This window comes from Acipenser ruthenus, chromosome 30 (assembly GCF_902713425.1).
Source record: "Acipenser ruthenus chromosome 30, fAciRut3.2 maternal haplotype, whole genome shotgun sequence".
Lineage (NCBI taxonomy): Eukaryota > Metazoa > Chordata > Actinopteri > Acipenseriformes > Acipenseridae > Acipenser > Acipenser ruthenus.
The window spans coordinates 15,774,280-15,797,024 of NC_081218.1; the positions used below are offsets into that span (position 1 = coordinate 15,774,280).

A 22,745-nucleotide genomic window follows, 5' to 3' on the forward strand; every position below is an offset into this window, starting at 1 on the left:
GGAAATAACTGGGCTTTAGTCTCTAATGTGCCGACAGGAAAAGCGCTGAGACACTCGGGCATGTTTCTAGTGTTGATCGTTTCAGCTGTCTGTTCATCCTGGAATAGAGCTGTAGTGAAACAACTGTGCAAATAGCGCTCAACTGGACAGTCCTGCAGTGTGCTGATTGCGTCCGTCCTGCCAAGAGTTCTATTGTACTCTCAATGCGTTCTGTATGATTCAGTGTGGAGAACTAGATGATATACTATTATACTTTTCATATGGGTTCTGTCAAATACATTAGCATTTCACTTCAGACTTGAGGGACCATTGCGTTTAAAATGCCGTTGACTGCACAGGTCTCAAATGTGCAGCTTTGAAAGAAACGTGGTTTTTTTTCAAAACACGACACGTGGTTCGGCACTATATAGTTTAAAGAAAGTTCTTAGCTTGCTTGCCTGCCCTCCCAGAACACCAGTTACTCTTGTATTTCAAAGGTCATTTCACCGCGTTCAAAGCGACACGAACTACTGTAAGTGTTGAATGAATGTGCATGTCGTGGAGGCAGCTGTACGGGGTTATTTACAGCTACACCGTTCAATGCGTAGTGCTGTTTAACGAGTCCATCTTAAAGGAACGATAACCGACGCTTTCAAATCCGTGTTCTTACATGTTATTAACATTACCACTGCTGACCTTTGCCTTGTGAGGTCGAAACAGGATATACATATGTGTGTGTATGTATGTATGTATGTATGTATGTATGTGTGTATGTATGTATGTATGTATGTATGTATGTATGTGTGTATGTATGTATGCATGTATGCATGTATTATTTATTATAACTGAACACCACCATCTAGTGGCAAGGCAAGAGCGATGCATCATTTTGGAGTTTAGGTTCATTGACCCAAAAGCAGAAAACAAATGCTAAGTGTGGTTTAAATTTAAGGTCTTTAATATACCAACAATAATCTGTAAAGTCATAGTAGTATGATTTATATCACAGGGTTTCTGCAGCGACCTTTTTTTTTTGTTCAATGTGCTCATTGCATTTGCGGCACGGAGTGAAATTGTAATGTTTACAAACCGCTGTGAATAAAGTTGCCTAATCAAAGGCTGAAATCCCGCGATGTTTGGTTTGTTCGCAAGATGGCTGCCCGCATGCAGAAGGCTGCTCATGATATCCAGTCCCGGAGACGCACCGATGATGTTTTGCAGTCCGAGGGGCTGGATTTCAGCTCGCTGCTGCTGTCTCAGCCTGTCCTGTTGGGTCTCGCCGCTTCGGGCTTCCAGAGGCCGTCCCCGATACAGCTGAAGGCCATTCCGCTGGGGAGATGCGGGCTCGGTACGGTATCTGTTTACCTGCTTCACTTACTGCACGTACTAAACTAACATTAACAACGTTTCGGTGTGTTTAGCTAGCATGCATCTCTCAGTGTGTTTGAAAACCAGCAAAGCACTTCGCTGTACACACTGTGGAACCACCAGTCGAGTTTGCTGGGCGTCGCTGCAGATTCATCCTGATTCTCGTAGCAAAGCGGCATGTTTCTGCATTTCTTTCAGATCTTATTGTACAGGCCAAGTCAGGCACGGGGAAGACGTGTGTGTTTACCACCATCGCTCTGGATTCCTTGATTGTGGAGAATCCAGCGACACAGGTGAGAAAAAAAGGTTTCTTATTAGTAGAAGTGCACGTTTCTTATCAGTAGAAGTGCACGTTTCTTTCATCACAGAAGAGGAAATGAAAAGAGCGAATCAGAAACGTACACGGATGTCTCGTTCATGGCACAGTGCCTTGGTTGAAACGTGTGCTTGTCGCTGTAGGTCCTGGTCCTCGCCCCCACCAGAGAGATCGCGGTACAGATCCATTCTGTCATCACGGCCATCGGCATTGAGATCGAGGGCTTGCAGTGCCATGTGTTCATAGGAGGGACCCCTGTGAGTCTGGACAGGACCAGGCTGAAAAAGTGTCACATTGCTGTCGGCTCACCAGGTCAGTGCATGCTGTGATTCAGAGAGATCCAGCGATACTGTATATAAATGTTAGATGGACTTGCATTCGTTTAATCAGGGTGTCCCAGGAGAACACGTCCTAATAAGCTGACCAGGCTTGTGTATGTATTTACATTAAGGTGGACGGCCAGTGTCTGGATGTGCTTCACTTTATTTGTTGTTCTGAAGTTAAGCTGATGAGCAGAGAAAGGTATTAATAGTGATTGGAGGCGTTTCCCTTGTGCTGCAGGTCGCGTAAAGCAGCTCATTGAGATGGGCTATCTCGCCACAGCCAGTATCCGCTTGTTTGTTCTGGATGAAGCTGACAAACTGCTGGAGGAAGGCAGCTTTCAAGATCAAATCAAGTGAGAGGACTGGCATGTTACCAGCCTGTCGTGCTCTTTACACCCTCTAGAGAAGCTCTGAACTCTGCACACACACAGCAATGCCCTTTACTGAAGACAAACATGCATTAATTTAACGGGAGCTATTTCCCAAACCTCTGTGTGTTAGTAATGTTTTGTTAAGCCCATTGTCATCAGGTTGCAGCACATGAAGCCTTTTTCAATTTTCATTAAGCTGTTCATTTCAGTTTCTGCTATACTGTCCTTCACACACTGTTGCTGCATCATAGTCATCAACACTTTCATCATACTGATGGCACTGCTTCCTATCCTCTGCTGCCCTCTAGTGGTTATGAGAAGGAATTACTGACCCTCACATTTCAGCTAAGACTGGCCCCTCATTGACTATCATGCCAGTGTTCACGGACACCGTTGCTTAGCAATTTTGTTCAGGCTAACGTGAGGTTATTGACTGCATTGCTATTGTGTTACTTTCTCCCTAGCTGGATCTATTCATCCCTCCCTGTGAATAAGCAGATGCTGGCTCTCTCTGCCACGTACCCCGAGTCCCTGGCACAGCACCTCGCCCGCTACATGAGGGACCCCACCTTTGTACGCCTGAACCCCAGTGACCCGGGGCTGCTAGGTAAGCGCTCAAATCAGGGTAGTTTTTTCTGCCCCCGTTTTGTTTCATTTGCAATCATTCTAATTGTTGTTTTTTTTCTTGCATCTGACTTTCTGATTACATTAGATTACAGGTTATTGATAGATGTTGTTCATTCATTCCCTGACGCGCAGTCTTTCTCAAAACAGAAGAAAGCGTGTGTTCATAGCCTGGGCCGCTGTGTGCTGCTCCCTGTCTTCTAACTGTGCTGCTGTTTCACAGGACTGAAGCAGTATTACAAAATAGTGAAATCCCACCCGCTGCCTCATAAGATCTTCCAAGAGAAAGTGCAGCATCTTCTGGATCTCTTCAGCAAGATACCGTTCAACCAGGCTCTGGTCTTCTCCAACTTACACAGCAGGTACCAGCACAGCTCTGCTCTCAGTAAAGAGAAATGCATCTTTCCCACATGGTCTTTAACCTCTGGCTCTGTCAGTGACCCACGTATTTATGCTTCATGTTTGCAAACCCTTCAGTCTGATACACAGTTCTAGACCGTGCTCCCGGGGGTGTTGTGTTCACAAAGATTCCTGTTTCTAGTTTGGTTTTAAAACGCAGTCTGTGATGCTTGCTATGTGTGTTTGTGGCACTATAACCCCTTTCCAGTGCTCTCAAGTGCCACTGAAAGCTGCGCTGATCCCGTTCCTCCTTTGATGTGTGTTTCTTCCCACTAGGGCTCAGCGCTTGGCCGATATTCTCACTTCAAAAGGCCTCCCTGCTGTGTGCATTTCAGGTGAGTGTGTTTCATGTGAGATATACGAGTCTCTGTGGGAAGCAGCAAGGGCCAAGGCTGAAGCAGCTTTTTATTCTTGCTTAATGTTCACAGATACAGGGTGTACCTGCTGTTGGGACTTGCCTATAAAAATGCTGTTTTCGACCTCGTATTTACCATGCGAGGAGCAAATAAACTGTAAAGTTTGCTTCAGTTGCTTTTCTATAGGGGAAAAAAAATAAAAACTTGTGTGTGTTTCCCACTCTACCCTCTGGCTGTGTGTGTGTGTGTGTGTGTGTGTGTGTTTCTCACTGTACCCTCTGACTGTGTGTTGTGTGTGTGTGTGTTTCAGGCAGTCTGACTCAGGACCAGAGACTGGAAGCCATGTCGAAACTGAAGCAGTATAAGTGCAGAGTCCTCATCTCTACAGACCTGGTGAGTGACAGTGACGTGGTGGCTGCTTCTAGAGCTGCTTCTACCCCATGAACCATTCCAGTTGCCTGCTATGGAGCCATGTACTGTGGGCTTGAGCGTCCAACATGTCTTTATATTGGAAGCTGCCAGCGCCATCTAGTGCACAGCTGTGTATTCCCAGCAAAACCAAAGGAAACCTCATCCAAAATAGCAGATGCATGGCTGTCTGTAAAATGACCTCTGATCTAATATAGCTGCCTGTTGAGGTCAGTTGAAACCACATAGAACATTTTGTACAAAATTAAAGAAATGTGCGTGATGTAAGTGATCCCATTTAAAAACAATAAGACATCTTGCTGTGCAGCAGAGTGTGCCTAGCAGGTCATTTGTTTGGTTAAAGAGTTTTGTTTTTCATCTCGGAGATCTATTTGCTGGATTTCACATCATCTTTGTTTCATCTAAATAAACCGTGCCTGTCAGCAGTTTAGCTTTTTATAACAAGTGGCTGTTTCTTTTCTTTTTTTAAAATGTAAATCCGCAGCCCCTTTCATGTGAAGATTAATCAATTCAACATTAAAGAAAGCTACTTGCCTGAGCAATATATTTACATGTGTGGCTTTTTAAAGAGCTCTCGAATCCTGCTGCCTGTGTTGAGATCTGAAGAGGAGCCTGTGTGAGGCCGCGCTGCTCAGTGATTATTCTGTCTGAGAGCAACAGCAAACTGATTGAATTTTTATTTTCACAAATGTTTTGTTAAGCGGAAGGTGTTAACCTCGCTATTATTAAATGGAGGGTGTCCTTTCCTTTCTGCGAAGTGTATGTTGAAGGTGACTCTACGTTGCCGTCAGTAACCTCTCTTGAACCGGTTTGTTGTAACGTCAGAAACCGTGTGCGATCCTTCTGTTCTGTGGTGCTTCTTTATTAATGTGTAAAATGTTGTTGTCTTTATCAGACGTCCCGAGGGATCGATGCAGAGAAAGTGAACCTGGTGATTAACCTGGACGTGCCGCAGCACTGGGAGACGTACATGCACCGCATCGGAAGAGCCGGCCGCTTCGGTGACTCGCTCGTTGCATGTTCATCTACCGTTTAACACGGGTCACTCCACTGCGGAGTGATGTTTATTTAATAAGATTTGAACCAGAAACAGATAAACAAAGTGCTGGGTAGGGCGTGTGTCAGCAGCCGTGTCCTTAAAGGAAAGGACTGGTTTCAGTGAAATCCCTCCTCAGAAACGCTGTCAGCAGTGTCCTTTGTAAAGGAAAGGACTGGTTTCAGTGAAATCCCTCCTCAGAAACGCTGTCAGCAGTGTCCTTTGTAAAGGAAAGGACTGGTTTCAGTGAAATCCCTCCTCAGAAACGCTTGTTTCGACTCGGTTCTTTATTGAAACATTTTAAAGCAATTGTAGCCAACAAGAGAGTTCCATGAACTTCCTCAGATGTGCAGTTTTGAAAGAAACACATGTTTTAGCAAACATACATATTCTCATTTGAAATCAAGATGTCTGATATTGGCTACATTTCTGTTTGCAAGCCATGCACTGTCTTTGTCCCCTAGAAATTGTAATTTAAATGCAAGACAGGAGTAGACAGCACCATGGAATGTTACAAGCTCCAGTTACTATTATCCAATGGGGTAATCATTTCCTTTCCTGCTTGGATGTTTCAATGGATTTCAGTGCTAGGATTTCGAGGGCAGACAGATGAATGCTTCACATGCTGAAGGCTTGCAGACAGTCTCTGGGAAGCAGCTCCTGCCAGCCTGCAGCCTGCAGCCGTACCATCTTATTGCTTGTTGTCATGACAGCTGAATGCTTCACATGCTGAAGGCTTGCAGACAGTCTCTGGGAAGCTGCTCCTGCCAGCCTGCAGCCTGCGGCCGTACCTTCTTATTGCTTGTTGTCATGACAGCTGGCGGTTTGCATTCCGCCCCTGAAGCTGAAAGGCTGTGATTCTCCATGGATACGGGCTGAAGAGCCTGGAACCTCAAAGAAAACAATAGAATTTGAGATTCAACCACAGTACCATGTGACTGTTCACGGCCAGTCCTCTCTGTTCATCATTTGTTTTCACCTGTGCTAATTTTAGTTTCTGCTTTTACTAGGCACTCATGGCTTGGCAGTGACGTACTGTTGCCATGGCGAGGAGGAGAATGAAATGATGACCATTGCTCAGAAGTGCAGTCTGAACCTCTCTTGCTTGCCAGGTACCTGCATGTTTGAAACCATGTGAACAGCAATCTGCTGGAAGAGTCTTGCTGTAGGAAGTGAAGGTGCGGGCTGTGACTCCCCAGCATCACACACATGCCACTGTCTGGGGAGGAATGTCCCTGACATACGTGTTTGTGATCCGGCTGCTTTCACAACCCTGATTAGCACTCCTCTTCATCTGCCTTCCTCAAGCTAGCATTAGGTAGCAGTTAATCCCTAAGTAATCGCTCTGTTGCTGGTAGTTCATACCCGTTTTGTCACTTCATTAACAGGAGATATTGGGTAAAATACATTCCCCACATTCTGAATATGGGATTGAGAACTACCTTTTCATTACACATGAGTTGAAGGATCGTGGCGACTCGCATCACCACGGTGACGAGGTAACCCATTCCATCCCCTCCCTGCTCTCTGTGGAAAGAACCGTCTCCTTCACTCAAATCTGTCTGTTTCATTTTCCACACTGTGGTCGTGGTTTCTGTGTTTGTGCTTAAAGTGTTGGCTATATTGGAATGTGTGTTCCTGGCGTGGGGGTGTAGTTTCTGAATCGTTCAGAAGACAGGATGTCGATGATAACTGAGTGATTGGGTTTGTGAGTAGCCTCTTCATCACCACTGTGTGCTCCACTTCCTAATCATGCGCTCTGATTGATCCCTGAGATTGTAATTGCAATCACTGCCGGCTGCTTGTACTGAAGCCCTCACAAGATCCCGACTGTATGAAACACTGTCATTACACGCCTTCCCTTGAAGGGCAATTGAACGCATTTAAATGCATTCTGAGTTTATTCTGTAAATTTTTTTTTATTTTGTTTTTAACTTAAAGGTGAAGTTGCCAACATGCATGTCTAAAAGACACAAGAATTACACATGGTGCTACTGTAACGATGGCTTGAGTCATTCACAAACTCGCCTCGGGTTCGTTAGTACAGATGCAGTCCTTTGAAAATTCGCCCTGTCTATTGTTGGTCAAGGCCACCTTTTGCACTGCCAATTTGTAAAGATAATTTGCTTGCTTCCTTCCATGAGTTTCTAAAGCACTGTTGTATAAGGAAGTCCTTGAAAGCTATTGAAAAGGGTGCAGTCTTTTGGAGGATTGTATGTTGCGTGATTCATTTAAAAAGTAATCAGTAATACATTAAGGCACAGGGAGACCATTCAAGATCACGTGCTGGAAATAATGACTGCTTTCAGAATGAGAACACCATGTTTCTGAAATGCTTGGAATCTGCTGGGCATTGCAGGAAGGAAAAGGACGTCACAGCTATTGTGTGTGCGGATGCCTGTGTAAAGAAATCTTTTAGAACATTTCACAATTGGTTTGTAGTAAGGGTGCTGATTTGAGAGCTACCATGTATGCCTTTTGTTGTAAAGCCCCTCTTTTGTAGTGTGTTTTTAAAAAAAAATTTCCCCTCTCCACTGTGGGCAAATTGCCTGTATAATACATTTACTGTGGAGTGGGCAATTGCCCACAGTGAAAGATACAGGCCTAAATTCTCAACGTTTTACTGTTGGCAAAAAATATTATAATACAGTTGTGTGGAATTGGGCATGCTTAGTCTAAATTGGGGCGAAAACCAGGAGAACAGTAACTTTGGTTGTGTACCAGCCTAACTTGTGTAGACACATGCTCCTCAGTGACCCGTTTCTTTTATTTCCAGATCCTCTCCCACCAGGATTAATGGAAGAACCCTCTGACTGGGATGTTACCATTGAAAGTGTCCAGACCTTACCGGATAGACCTGCAGCCTCCCCCAAGCTCATGGAGTATCGGAACCAAGGACTTCAGATCAAAGGCACTGCAAGCCCCTTCCCATCCCGGGGGGCTGAACCCCACAACACTCAACCATTCTCACTGGGGAGACCCCAACCCAAGAAACCTGAACAGCCCCGACCCATCAAGACAGATCCCACCCCCAGAAAGCCTGTCAACGTCTCCGTGCTGAGAAGCGTTTCCACCTCTCAAACAACCCCCAGGGAGCTCCGAGAGAAACCGCAGAGCCTCTCCATCCAGGACCAGGCAGCTCTGCAAGATGCCTTGCCTAAAATCTCTCCGCTGCCCTCTTTCAAAGCCAAGCCCCACTGCATGAGACCCATGAGCCTTGCAGAGCTGGCTGAAGATTACGAAAGCTTTATAAAAGATGGGCCCGGGAGAACAGTGGAGATTATCAGACGGTATACTGGTTTGAATGACGCTGGCCAGCAGACCGTTGAAGAAGTCAAGGTGGAAGGTGGTGTAGAGCAAGGGGTTCCACAGGCTGTTTCTAGGGACTGCGAGAGGGAGAGCAGCTTCAACGCTCGGCTTAGTTCATATAGTGACAGGAGCACCTCTGAGGACGGTGAGGATTCCAGGGGCGTGGCCGGTGAGGATTCCAGGGGCGTGGCCGGTGAGGATTCCAGGGGCGTGGCCGGTGAGGATTCCAAGGGCGTGGACAATGAAGCTCTTGGAGAACCGATGGAGGTTTCAATGTCAATTCAACGTTCTATTGAGAAGATCTCAACCTCTCCACCTGCTGTTCCTAAACCAAGCGCTCGTAACCAGCGTGTCTTTGCTGAAGCATTAAGTCAGCATGCCACCGGTAAAACTGGCATTCCAGAACACAGAGCTGGGCTGGGTCCCCACCCTGAACCACCACGGCAAAAGCCCAAGGCGAGTCGTAAAAGAGGAGCTGAGAAAAGCCGGTTTGGTGCTGAGGACCATGACGGAGCCCAAGACCAGGGGTCTGAAGAGCCCGGGCAGGACAGTCCTCAGGAATACTGGAAGGCCTATTTTGAGGCTTGGCATAGATACTACGCTGCTGTGGGGCAGCCCCATCATAGAGGCTACCGAAGATCTTTTAACTGGATGAGTGCGTATCAGATGAACTCCGTGTACATGGAAGAGCTGCTCAAGCATTGAGAAGTGCTGTCAGTGAAGGGACCTTTCAAAATGAAGCTCCCCACTTTCTAGTTTAATACAGTGGGGGTTATTGTCGAAGCACATAGGTGGATAATAATTTAATAAGGTTGTTTTATCGGGCAAGACAGCATTGATTTCATGTAGATACAATATAGTTACATACTTGGTAAAAGCGAGTACTTCACATTGTTAAAATGGCTGATTTCTGTTTTCTATACTGTTATTTTTTCTGGTGAATATAAAATTTAAAAAAATAGCAATTTGTCGTTCTCTGTCTTTTGTCATGTGGTGTTCTGTGACATAAGTTGCAGCCAATCCGAGGCCTGTTTAAAGCACAAAATACAAAACAAAGGTTTCAAGTAGAGTCTTGTTCTTGATTTTCATTGCTTTTTAGTTTTCTTTAAACTGGCTTAACAGCCACTCACTCGTTCATTGTCAGTTAGTGATACCAGGGAGTTAAGTAGAGCATATTGGCACTAAAGTGCATGCTAGAAATGTAACTGCACAGTTATGGGGGAATTGTCAAAACAGCACTGAAGATAATACAGAAACGGAGGGACCGAATGACCTTGCTGAGCTGTTAAAGAAATCGTTGCTGTAATAAGAAAAGGTTTTAGTTGCATGGTTTTCTTGTGTTTTGGAATATTCAGTAGTGCGAGACCATCTTGCATGACTGTCACGGGATAATTTACCATCCCTCAATGCAGTCATTACCACCTCCGATTCCTCTAAGGAAGGTACCGATTTATCAGTAATGAGAAGCACCCTCCAAGCAAGCAGCAGCCCTGTTCACTGTCCAGCCAGCTGTGCCGCTGCTCCACTGTGATCCACGCTGACCTGCAGCTGGGAGATGCCCGTTTTGTTAGGACCTTCATAGTATTGGGTTGGGCCACCTTATGCCCAGATCACAGCCTCCATTCCAGGCACGACAGACCCCCACAGTGTGCTGGGAAGTGAGTGCGTGTGCGTGTGTGCATATATAATATATATATATATATATATATATATTTTAGCTCAAAGAGCCAGCTGCCCAACGTTTCGATATGTTGTACATATCTTTCTCAAGGGAGCCTGTGTTTGAATCCAAACATTGGAGGTATTTATAGGTTTTTGACGGCATGACAACTACTTGTTATTGTTTACATTCAAATCCATGATTTATTCTTACATGATGTAATGGTGTTCTATATATTGTGACATCATTTTTACTTCTATCTTTGAATCTGTATTAATTCTAATTAACACTACTTTATATAAACTTATATTTTTATTATATCATGCAATGCTGGCTCTGAGGATCAGTCTAGATTTGGCCTCCCCAGCGCATCAGCATGCACAACTTTTGAATGAATTTTGTTTATTTATTTAAATGTTATATATTTATTGAAGTTAATTAGTTCATTCTTTTCTGTTGAGTCCCGCTGGCATAATCGTGTTCAGTCTATTTATCCATTTACTTTCTTTTATTCTTCTATATGTCGCATTGTCTAATTTGAGCTGTTCTAATACTACAAACTTTACATCATTTATGTCATGTCCCTGACTGGTGAAGTGCTGTACTATTGGTTCATTCATTTTTTTATTTCTAATTAATGAAAGGTGGTTCTGAATTCTTTTATATAAAGTAGTTCCAGTCTCTCCAACATATTTGATTTCATCACATTTTTCACAGGCTAGTCCATAAACAACATTGCTATTTTTACAGTAGGTATTAGTTTTTAGTGGATATGTGGTGTTCTTATGTTTAATTATATTTTTACGTTTGTCTATGTATTTACACACTTTACATCTACTAGTGCATATGTTCGTAGAACCTATTTTGTCAATTATTCTTTTATGTTTACTGTGAACTAAAATATCACCTAAATTAGCTTCTCTTTTGAATGCTACAACTGGGGCCTTAAGAAACACTTTTTTTAATTTTTCTGAATTATGTAGAATCCGCAAGTGTTTCCAAACTATCTTAGAAATATTGGGCAAAAGTTTAGAGTAAGTCATTATTAATGGGACTCTTTTGACCTTTTTATCTCTATTTTTATAATCTAGTAGATCATCTCTTTTTAGTTTATCCACTTTTCTTAACTCCGTCTCTATAATTCTTTCTTTGTATCCTCTTTTTTTTGTTTTTAATACATTTCTTTGTTTTACATAGTCACTTTCTTTTGAGCATATTCTTCGTATTCTTATTCCTAGACCCTTTGGGATTGCCCTTTTAGTGTGTATCGGATGTGCAGAGGACATGTGTAAATACTGGTGCATGTCAGTAGGTTTACAGAAGAGGTCAGTCTCAATTGAACCTTCTTCAAGTTTTACTATGGTATCTAAAAATTATATTTCTTTCCTTGTCCATCGAAGGTCCACCTTAATATTACTGTGTATTTCATTTGCCATTTTATGAAACTGGAAAAGAGATTCTTCTCCATGTGTCCAAACCCCAAAAATATCATCTACATACATACATACATACATACATATATATATATATATATATATATATATATATATATATATATATATATATATATAATTAGCACATTGTTTTTACCTCCCTTACATTATCATCGAAGACACAAAGAGAGCTTGATTGCGGTTAATTGCGGCAATTATCTGAGGACAAGGTCGCTAATCAGAGGGAATGGGTGTGGAAACAATCCGACACCTCAGTAAACTGGGAGCAGGGCCGCTGGATTTAAACGCTTTTAGACTCTTGTGATAATGTAGGAGTGTTTTTTTGGAGGGGAGTTTGACGTTTCTCCTTGCAGGTAGGCAGTAGTTAATGAATCCTAATAATATACAGACCGAAATGTCGTAAAGCAAAGGGTCTATTAAACCTTGAACAAACAATAGCCTCTTTTGATCAACAAAGCGCTACATCAGTACAGAAGCATTGCCTGCTGACGTAGCGTGCAAAGAGTAGCTTGCTGATTTCCACAAGAAGGGATTCAGTCTCTTAACACTCGCATGTTTAACACTGGTGTTAAATACACTGTGACTGAGGAATAAAAAGGTGCGTTACCACCGAAGCAAAAATGAATTGCATGCAGGTGGAACCTTGCTTAGACAGTTATGAGGGGACGACTTTAAAAGAAAGTTAGCATGCGGGTCTTAAGATTTCTTGGATCCTTGGAGATTAGTGCCACAAAGATGCACCGCGTTTCAGCGGCAAACGGGTCTTTTTCTGCGAGAATATTCATACAGATGGACACCCCGTTCCTTGTGCCCACCAGCCTGGTTTTGGTGTTCACTTTAATTGCTGGTATTTTCGGGAACGTGCTGGTTTGTTGCGTGGTTTATAAATGCAGAAGTTTGCAAACTGCGAATAACGCGTTATTGGTAAACCTGGCCGCGAACGACTTGCTCAAATGCACGCTGGATATCCCGCTGTTCATGCTTGCCGTGCTGTTTGGGAGAATCCAGATTGACTTGGGAGAACTGATATGCATTATGCAACAATTTACCTATTCTCTCAGTAGCTGTGTGCAGTTGACAACCTTGGTTATCATAAGCGCGGAACGGTTCCAAGCGATAGCGCACCCCTTTGAAACGGATAAAAGAAAATTAAGAATCAAGTTTTGGATTTTGATGATCTGGACTTGTGGTTTTTCGATGTCGGTTTTGTCGGTTACTTTGGCAAAGGACACTCCGCTGTACTTAATGTGCCGGCATCTTCCGCTCGACGCTCAGAGCTACTTCAATCCCTTTGGAACGTACGTCTTGGTCCCATCTTGGGCTGTCAGTTTGGCGCTGATTCTTTTTAATTACCTGCGGATTTTCGCGGTGGTGCGACAGCATGCCAATAAAATATTCGACGCTGGCATTTTATCTCAGCCCACCTCTGGTAAAACAGAGTCTACATGGCAAAATGTAACTACTGCGGGACCGCTACACCGCTCTCAAGACAACTCTGGGCAGTCAGCCATATCTCAAGCCGAAGAAAGTGCACAAGCGGCGGCTGAAAGCACTTCGGTGCCCGCTTTGCAATCCAGCTCTTCAGGAACGTCGCCCCCTAAAGCCCCCGAGTTTGTGGGTGCGGTGTGCCTTCTCACAGCAACATCCAGGGAACACGCCAAAAAAAGCATTGAAGGGAAAGTGGCTAAACGATTTGGATACATCATCATCGCTTTTCTGGTTTTCTGGATGCCAGTGGTCGTCATTTTGCTGCTGAACTTCTTTCTGGAAAAGGATTTGACTAATGTAAGTGATATGATGTCATTTGCTGTTGTTTTTTAATTTCATGTTGTATTTTACCAGTAACCTCACATAAATGACTATGTAAATGACGGCATTGTAATATCATTCTAAGTACAACGCGGATGTCTATGCTTTGTTGACATTCCTGTTCGTTTACATTCCCTACATGTTCAGCTGCAAGCACACACAAGCTTCACTCATCCGTTCCGTCACGCTGTAGATCAGCCAGCGTGACTACACGCGCGATATTTAGCGCGGGTTATATGTTGTTTTAACATATTTAAGAGCAGTTAATTGATCCTACTCTTACATAAGATTAATCTTTCGTTCCTTGAGTTAAAGACGCAGTCTGAGCTGACCTAGCGGGACGGGCCTGTTTCCTGCATGATACATTTCATTACTGCATCTGTTTGTGCAAATTAACACACGGGGGTCGTTATAGAAGTTGCTAGGAGACCGGTTATCTTTATTATTCAGTTTACATATTGCTGTCTAAACTTAGCTCAGTCACGTGGGGTTTTGAACTGTACGGTATACTGTGCGTATGTCCGTTTGTATTTAACACAAACAAGACACGTACAAAGCATACAGTGGCCGACAAAAAATACAAACCACCGGCCATAACACCGTCAGTAAGCTGAAGGGAGACCATGGCCATCCACAACGGGACTGATTCGGAAAGTTGCCTCTATGTAACACGTACAGTGTTGCACACATCTGGAGAACCGCTTATTCTGCTGTCATGAAACAGGTGTTAACATTGTCTAGCGCGGATTACTGAGTATCGGATTCTGAGGATTGAGGGGGTGTCATGACCCGTGTTCATGCTTATGCCGCACTATACATACTGCAGATACACGCCAGGGTCATCAACGCTTCATCGGACGAATAGCTCTGACTCTGAATGTACAGCCGTCGCATAGTAATATACAATATGCCTCGAGAAAAACGTTATTATTTCAGAGCATGAAGGCATCCGATTTCTCATCAGGAAACAGAACTTTAATCTTGCAACACTAAGCAGAGGCTCCAAACAGGGCATCAAGCAATTCATCAATCGAGGTTTAATCGAGGGTCTAAAGTAAAAGCAATCAATAATGGATGAATCGATTCCTTATCTGGAGTAGCTTGGGAATATATAAGCACCCGCCAACTGAGAGCAAACAATCAGCCCTCTATCAAACAAGGTGTACTGTCTTGCCTATCGTGACTGAAACTGAATTGCAACTTGTATATTTTACTGATGGTTTAACACGTGAAAGAAAGACACGGAAACTGCTTTTTCTCACCTAATCCGGTAGCAGACAATCATGGCATTATTAACCAGCAGTAACCCCTTGAATGGAGTCTTCATTGGTGCTTGCTCATGTAAGACTGTGTTTTCTCTCCCCTTTAGATTACGTTGCTTTTGAAGCTGGAAACCTTGGCTGTGGCGCTGACCTGCGCTCCCGCAGCGGTCAATCCTTTCATCTACACCGTCGTGAACCGGCAGTTTCGCTGTGAATTCCGAAAAGTGTTTAACAAATGGAGAAACTACATACGAGGCTCATAGAGAAACGGGGAGCCTGTAAACTCACGTTTTCCTTGTCTGAGCAAAAAAAAAAAAGAACACGAGAAAAAGCATGCAGACGCTGCCCTGCCGATTTCTCTCTAGAACACGCTGCAAGAACATCGTTTAAGAACCAGACGAGGCTATTCGGCCATCGACGCTCCTCCGCTTCCTCGTAGCTGACTGATCTCAGAACCTTGTCAAGACGGGTCTTAAACGATCCCACTGATTCAGCACCAGCAACGCGAGGATTGCAATTCCTGAGACATTCCGTGGCTTCAATCTGAACCGAACTGAAATCCAACACTGATCTCACTACTTGGGTGATTGCGCTCAGAAGCGCGTTGTTTGCGGTGACATGAAAGACATGCTTCTCATGTTGCGCGCCTCAGTCCTAACTAGCACTCAAACTAGCTTGAGCGCGTGGTGTTTCTCGTTTGAAACGATGCTCTACCCGATTGGAGACGAGTTTACAGAAATGATTAGGAGCTGTCCGTGGTGCTGAAGGTTAGCCGTGCAATGGTTTGATCACCAGTTCATTTTAAGCTATTAGGGCACGCAAACCCTAGATGGATACAGTATACCATCAATACGTTTACACCATGTTTGTGAAAGTAAAAAAAGCTGTCAAAGGTCCCGACCAGTTATGAGAAATCTTGTTTTTCACAAACCTTTAATGGAAAAGTCTAAAGAATAAGTAGCTTCAAAAGACATTATCTTATTTATTTAACTTTTTAAAAAGGCTGCAGTCATTTTGAGTTTCCAGTGTCATACAGTGATGGCTGATCTAGCCTGCATTATATTTGTATTCTGTGGGAGGAAATTAGTACTGAAGATCAGCTCCTGAATCCAGGTAATATATATTATTACAGTAAAAACCACACAGATGATTCAGTAAGTATATTAATGAATATGTTTGCAGGTCAGGGGTGGCCCTGATTCTGTAAAATGCAGGTATGTAACCCAGTGCTAGCTCATTCCAGTGTGACGAGTTTATAAATATCAAATCAATGACCGGCTCTCGTCGGGGGTTTCTTTAATAGTGTCAGTCAAAGCAGGGCTGGGAGTGACTGATAATTACTATTTTTATTTTTAGCAGAATGCTGCCACCTAGTGTCGTTTACTGGAAATGACCCACAAGATGTTTACCCCTTAAGGTACAAGGTACACACTGTATGTGTCCCACAAATAAAAACGATGCTAATCTTAGTTTAGCGATGGTGTAAAAACCTTTATGTGTTAAAAACTCAAATATCTAAACAAACACATTACTGCTTAACCAGAGGCTTTTCTACCTCTACCATTTCAATAGCACACACACACCTGTCTTCAGTGACTCCTGTATTTCAATATCACACACACACCTGTCTTCAGTGACTCCTGTATTTCAATAGCACACACACACCTGTCTTCAGTGACTCCTTTATTTCAATAGCACACACACACCTGTCTTCAGTGACTCCTTTATTTCAATAGCACACACACACCTGTCTTCAGTGACTCCTTTATTTCAATAGCACACACACAGTGACATTTATTGCAGGAGCACTTGAATAAAACATTACTATAACAATGTCATAAAACAGCTTAACCTTCACCAGTCTTGACGCGTGTGTGTTAGAGGAGAAATACAAGTCCAGTCGACAGCAGCAGCAGACTGAATATTGCTTCAGTGTGTCCAAATTACTGTCTGTGCAACTGTAGCCTGTGACAGCAATAAAACAAACCACAAACCTCTGTGTGATCACAAAGAGCTTCCAATGCAGGATTTACTCCAGTAGTAAATTAACTCCTGTTCAAAGTAAGCCATCTGTTCATGTTCCTAACTAAGTTAAATATTCCAGGGTCTTTTCAAACACTGTCAAGATGTGTGTTTTTTATTTCAGTTGGTAACTTTCACATGAGTTAATTAAAGAACGCTTTGGACCCTGCTTGTTGTAACATTAAAGAGACTCTTAGTATTGGGGTTACCCATTGTACACAGCTCCTTAACCAACAGGCTGCACGTTTCCATTCATTTCATCAATTAAGACTGACCAATCGAAATGCAATGGAGGAAGAAGTGAATCTAGGGAAAACGTCTCTATTAAAGTCAGGCAAGGGACCAACACAATGTGGCTTCTTGCTTACTTAGCCGACTGACTTATTTGTTAACACTCATTAAAACTATTTTGCATTGAAAAGTCATTGCCGCAAAAAATTCTTTGCAGAAAATAAATGTGTCTCTTTGCAGACACTGAAGTGTGTCTAAAATTCAGATTCCTGATGGGTGCGACTCACTCAATCAGCGTGATTGACACTCATGTCTTACAAGGCACAAAACGCTGTAGAAAAACAATCATTTCTCAGGCTTGGTCATGAAACCCGCTGTCATTTTCTGTACTTGTATGTATTTATTTTTATACTAATTGGTTGCACATCTGGTCTAATCGATCACACCTGACATGTTTCAGATTACACTGATGTGGATAAATAACCTGTTTATGTCGATTCCCTCAGTGTGAGGCTGATCCATCTTTTATGATGTGTGTGATAGATTTTATAACAGAGATGAATGTGCGCCAGTCCACAATGTTCTTTTCTAATGCTTGTCCTTCACCCCGTTATGAGGTGGAGATGTTTCCATCAGAAACACAGCATACCAGTCTCTGTGTTATTAATAGGGACGTCACATGAATCTGGGCTGCAGTTGTTCATAGAGTTTAACTGGCATTGCATGAACGTGCGTCGGCTTTGACTCACGTCTTTCCTGCCTGCAGGAAATGGCTGATCGATTATGAAAGATCGGATGTGAATCAATAAGAGAATGCGTTGTCAATGCATTGATGAGTGTTATTGATTAAACATGCTTGGTATAACTACACAGTGTGGAGTAGTGGTTAGGGCTCTGGACTCTTGACCGGAGGGTCGTGGGTTCAATCCCCGGTCGGGGACACTGCTGTTGTACCCTTGAGCAAGGTACTTTACCTAGATTGCTCCAGTAAAAACCCAACTGTATAAATGGGTAATTGTATGTAAAAATAATGTGATATCTTGTAACAATTGTAAGTCACCCTGGATAAGGGCGTCTGTTAAGAAATAAATAATAATAATAATAATACACAAGATTAAAGCTGATCGCTCTTTGAGTGGTGCAAGGTTAGGGTATTGCAGCTACTGTCTGATCTTTCAGAACTTGAAAACACAGTCAGAACTTCTGAAATGTGCACTTCTTGCCTGTGTTGAGATATTTTCTCTCTTCTTATGTTACATTGTAACGCTGCCACACCAGGTTTGCACATGCTTGTATTAACAGTAAGCTGCTGTACAGTATTTCAGATTTGTAAAAATGGAAATTATAAACATGAATGTTATCATGGGTGACTATTTGAGGAAGTTTCATTTCAAATGGAGAATCCTTATTTTATGTTGATAGGTGCTAGCTAACTTATTCTAATTTATCATTTTGTTCCTTCAAAGATTGGCTGCCTCCCATCACACGCACACACACGCACGCACGCACGCACACACTCAAAGAAAACTAAATGAAATCACAAACGTTTGACGAACAAATCCCACAGGTTTGTATTTGTTTTTACCAGCCTGATTACACGGGTACAGTGATGGCACAAGAAATGATTCACAACATTCAACATATTCTGCACAACAGAGAGAAAACCATGGCATAATGTTATGTTTTTTTTCTTCCTTAGTATAAGAAACTGGAGAAGGCTGTTGAATATATCAAGATGTTCTACCAAAACACACAGTAAATGATAGCATGATCAGCTTCCACAGGGGTGAGCTTCACATCCTGATGAATTAGAGGAGAATACACACAGGGTAACCTCGAACACAAAGGCAAACCTACACATTCGGATGTCAAAAGTAACGCTTGACTTTATCAATAGAAAACACTCTCCACATAGAAGTATGTAGACCTGCAGGTGTCGCCAAACCATATTATAAAAGGAGCAAATATTCACCTGCTAGTATAACCAGACCCCACTGACTTCAAGGGCTACTTTTAAAGCAAGCAGACTGGTCTCTAATCTTCAAAGTGGACGATGCACACCAGGCATTAGGTAGCTTGATTTTATTCACCGGCTCACGTTATTTCAAAACTATTTCTTTGTAAACGAGTGGTACCATGTTGCAAGGTTTCAGATTAAAAGCAATACCTTGTGGTTTACAGCATATTGGTCTCATTAGAGTGGCCCTTTATTAGAGGCTGTGGGACTGGTGCTGGAATGGGTCTGACAATAGAATTCCAATTGAGTGTGCTTGAAGCAGGATAGGCTCTTTACATTACAGCCAGGAATGCATGTTATTGCAGGATTCTCCAGCACACATTAAAAGTTATTAATTGTACAGAATGTATCTTTTTTTTATCTACAGTATACAACTCATGTATTAGAATGCGTGGTTATCTTAACTAGGCTGTTTCAAAACGCTCAATTCTAAGGTAAAATGTATTTTGCTCTCTTTGGGAATTTGAGTTATTTCAACACATTAATACAATTGCATATGCAACTAAAGCTGACGTGCCCTGGTCTCGCAATCGTTTCTAGTGCTCAGAACTCAGAGATCCATTAGACGGGCCCGTTTCAAAAGCTTTGCTTGCTGGCAAAAAACGTGTGTCCTTTTAGTGAGGAATTCAAACAGCGTTCTAGTACCAAACAATTAGGAAGCCACATATTTGCACAAAAAATGTCCAGTCAAATTGTAAGCAAAAAGCCTTAAAATATTGTGTGTTTGCCTGTAACAGAAAGCATCTCATGAAGGATAAAACACAGAGGTGGTTAACAGAGATCTACCTTAACCAGTGACGTGTATTTACTGTGTGGATGTGCTGTGCTTGATTCATCCCATCCGGATGTTTTCACAGTTGGTAATGGTGTTTAAACTATTGAAATGTCTCAATAACAAATCTAAGACCAAATCGTTTCTCATACACCAAGGCTGCAAAAGTACAGACACATTTCAATCTAATCACACACAACTGATAATAAAAGAACAGGTAAAGCAGAAGAGAGCCAGCGTTTAGCAAAGCATGTCTCTTACATGGTATGAATTTCACGTAACATTACTCACACGCATTGCGCTGACTGCCAAATCTGTTACAAAACATTCTATATATGTTAACGCTATCTGACAAGTTCAGTGGTAGCTTGCTAAAGTGCGATGAGCCATCGTCGACCCCAGATCGGGTCTTTTCTAATATACAGCAATCTTTCAAAGTGACTCACGCACAAAAATAAAATTGACCCTTTTGTGACTCTCAACAGACGCACATTTTTTTCTCTAAAATAAAAATGTTCAAACATCTGCTTCTTAAAAAAAACAAAAAAATGTTTAGTTTCTATTTTCCCTTGATATCAGCCATTAAAACACCAGCAAAAAAAGCTGCTTGTGCACTTGTGAATTTGGCTTTTGCAGCGTTCTTTTCTTGCTGGTCAGGTAATCGTTTCCAGTACAAACCTGAGCCACACTTCCACTCACTTGACCTCACCAGTGCGCATCTCATTGCAAAGCTCAGTTCGGAGTTCCACTTGTCTTCAGGCACAGTTTGCAGCAATCTGATCAGGGCTCTGTACCCCAGCCTCGTGTCGCTTGTTTATAATGCCGACACTTTGACAATGTTCACGTTTCCTGTCGTGTTGATGTTTGCTGGCTGGCAGTGGCTGGGGGGGTGGTTGTTGTCCTCTTCTGGGCTGGTTCCTGGAGGTGTGGGGATGCTGATTATCGCCGTGGTGATCTGAGAGCTTTTGCAATTCGGTCTGAAAGCTTCGTCTGACTTCATGTTTAGACTGGAACGACTGCAACAGGAAAGGGAAATTATTGCTAAATAAGAAATATGATTGCTTGATATCTTAAAGACTGTGTATGGAATATACACAGTGCAACGCTGCCTGTGAAATCCCTAGCAAAGACTTACGCTGCTCTGACTGTATGATACCGCGGTGGGGCGTTAGGGGTTATCCACTTATTACCCCTACCAGGTCAGAGAGAGCACTGCACTCCTCCACACTGCCCTGTTTCACCTGCAGGACAGGGGGCTGCACTCCTCCACACTGCCCTGTTTCACCTGCAGGACAGGGGGCTGCACTCCTCCACACTGCCCTGTTTCTCACCTGGAGGACAGAGCCGGCTGCTCGCTGCACTGGATGTGCAGGGTGCTCAGCTCCTGCATGCTGCGGAGCCTGCTGGCTGGCAGGCTTGAGTTGGGCAGGTGGCTGCTCTTCTTGCTTCGTCTGGAGCAGCAGGTGCTGGTCAGGCCAGGGGAGCTGGAGATGGAGGAGCTGCGTGACGGGTAGCTCTGCATGCTGTCCAGACAGTTCTGCTCAAACATCTGCTCATCGACAAACTCGTGATTCTGGGGACGAGAAAGCAGGGTTGAGGAAACAGACGCAACGCCTTTCTCTTTTGAAACGTGCCGGTTTGATCTGCCATGTTTGAGCTAAAGGACTGGGAAGTAAATCAATCGACAAGCAAGCATGGAGGCAGACGGAATGTGCATGCTGTGTCTGGAGTGGGATATTGTTTTTTGTCAAGTCAGACACAGCACAGAAACCAGGACCAGAGGAAGGAAGTGGAGACACAGCGAGGGGCAAGGGTATGGAATGGGTTATCAAGTCAGACACAGCACAGAAACCAGGACCAGAGGAAGGAAGTGAAGACACAGCGAGGGGCAAGGGTATGGAATGGGTTATCAAGCCTGCTCTTAAAGAATCCTAATGATTGAACAAGGTCAAGCTACTAGGAACAGGATACGCACTGATGGGCTGAAGAGTGTCTTCTCATTTGTAAATGTTATGGTCTTGCTTCCAGGGTGATATGACTGTATTTAGTAGCTGTAATTACAATACACTGTAAACAGAAACAACTTTCATGTATAAATGTAGTGAGTTTTATGCAGGTGAACCGTCTACTGTACCTTTCAAGAGGCTGCAACGTACTTCATTAGTTGTTTTAAAAGTGTAGGTACAGGATGTAAACTTGTTGGTCACAATGTGTTTTACAGATTTTTCTACAGCATTTTGGAAAGTGGAATAAGCTAATCTTTGCTTTAAAAAGCTGTACTGTAGGGATATTTTACAGACATTTTCAGACAGACTTAAAACTCAATAATGAAAACCTCAGTATGTGTGACCAGCAAAACTAACACTAACATGTGGAAGAAACGCAAATGTTTTGCATCTTCAGTTTTTTCGTCAGATCTGTACTGTGCACCAACACACACTGTTATGGTTAAATATTTCTGTTGATCATGTTTTTGTTCCAGTTTACAAATGTAAAGACTTTGTGAAGTTGTAAAGCATTCAAACACACAAATGAAGGGAGTGGATAAAAATGGAATACCTTGAAGATGGTAGATGTTCGTGCAGAAAAGACGGGATCATCCACAAGAAAGGACAATCCCTACAGGGTCAACATGCCAACAAAAGATAAAAACAGAATTGATTGCAACATTCCAGCATTCCGAGGGTCCAGCCCAGCATTCCGCTCCATGCATGCAGGTTCAAAGGGAACCTGCTGTCCTCTCGCTGCAGCTCTGCAGGAACGCTTTACTGAGATTAAGTAGCTTCACATTACAGTTTAATTTGTACCTTTTATGATTGCAATCGTTTTGAGTCCCTGCAATTACTCAAATATTGTTTTTATTTTTCTTCTTTTGTGATTTAATGTGCTTTTGACTTGGAGTTCAGAAGCTACCCTTTAGTTCTGGTTGCCTGCCATAGATATCTGTAATGGAGGCCAGTTCAGCCAAAGCATCTTTATATTAGTACACGCCAGCACCATCTAGTGCA

At 43.0% G+C, this 22,745-nt stretch overlaps 3 protein-coding genes across 4 annotated transcripts in view; 2 read left to right on the plus strand and 1 right to left on the minus strand.

Annotated features, from left to right (window-relative positions):
• The first annotated feature begins 1,091 nt into the window (after positions 1 to 1,091).
• On the plus strand, positions 1,092 to 9,471 carry LOC117972136 (probable ATP-dependent RNA helicase DDX20). Its single transcript, XM_034920476.2, has 11 exons — positions 1,092 to 1,327; positions 1,546 to 1,640; positions 1,807 to 1,975; positions 2,225 to 2,339; positions 2,822 to 2,964; positions 3,205 to 3,343; positions 3,657 to 3,715; positions 4,047 to 4,129; positions 5,061 to 5,166; positions 6,212 to 6,313; positions 7,978 to 9,471. Exons 1-11 carry the CDS (start codon positions 1,132 to 1,134, stop codon positions 9,213 to 9,215), a joined length of 2,445 nt encoding a protein of 814 aa, XP_034776367.2. The 5' UTR covers positions 1,092 to 1,131; the 3' UTR covers positions 9,216 to 9,471.
• A 2,741-nt stretch (positions 9,472 to 12,212) lies between these two features.
• On the plus strand, positions 12,213 to 18,011 carry LOC131702758 (5-hydroxytryptamine receptor 1-like). Its single transcript, XM_059004845.1, has 2 exons — positions 12,213 to 13,409; positions 14,803 to 18,011. Exons 1-2 carry the CDS (start codon positions 12,312 to 12,314, stop codon positions 14,956 to 14,958), a joined length of 1,254 nt encoding a protein of 417 aa, XP_058860828.1. The 5' UTR covers positions 12,213 to 12,311; the 3' UTR covers positions 14,959 to 18,011.
• A 4-nt stretch (positions 18,012 to 18,015) lies between these two features.
• The window catches only part of LOC117426346 (potassium voltage-gated channel subfamily D member 3-like), a 116,432-nt gene continuing 111,702 nt past the window's right edge, over positions 18,016 to 22,745 (minus strand). The window contains exons 7-9 of one of the 2 annotated variants that reach the window (XM_059004844.1): positions 22,297 to 22,356; positions 21,069 to 21,310; positions 18,016 to 20,753 (exon numbers count right to left, since the gene is read on the minus strand). In XM_059004844.1, the coding sequence (XP_058860827.1) occupies positions 20,552 to 20,753; positions 21,069 to 21,310; positions 22,297 to 22,356 (504 nt within the window). In that variant the 3' untranslated portion in view covers positions 18,016 to 20,551. The remainder of the gene's footprint in view (positions 20,754 to 21,068; positions 21,311 to 22,296; positions 22,357 to 22,745) is intronic. The other variant, XM_034920478.2, reaches the window with a different exon arrangement.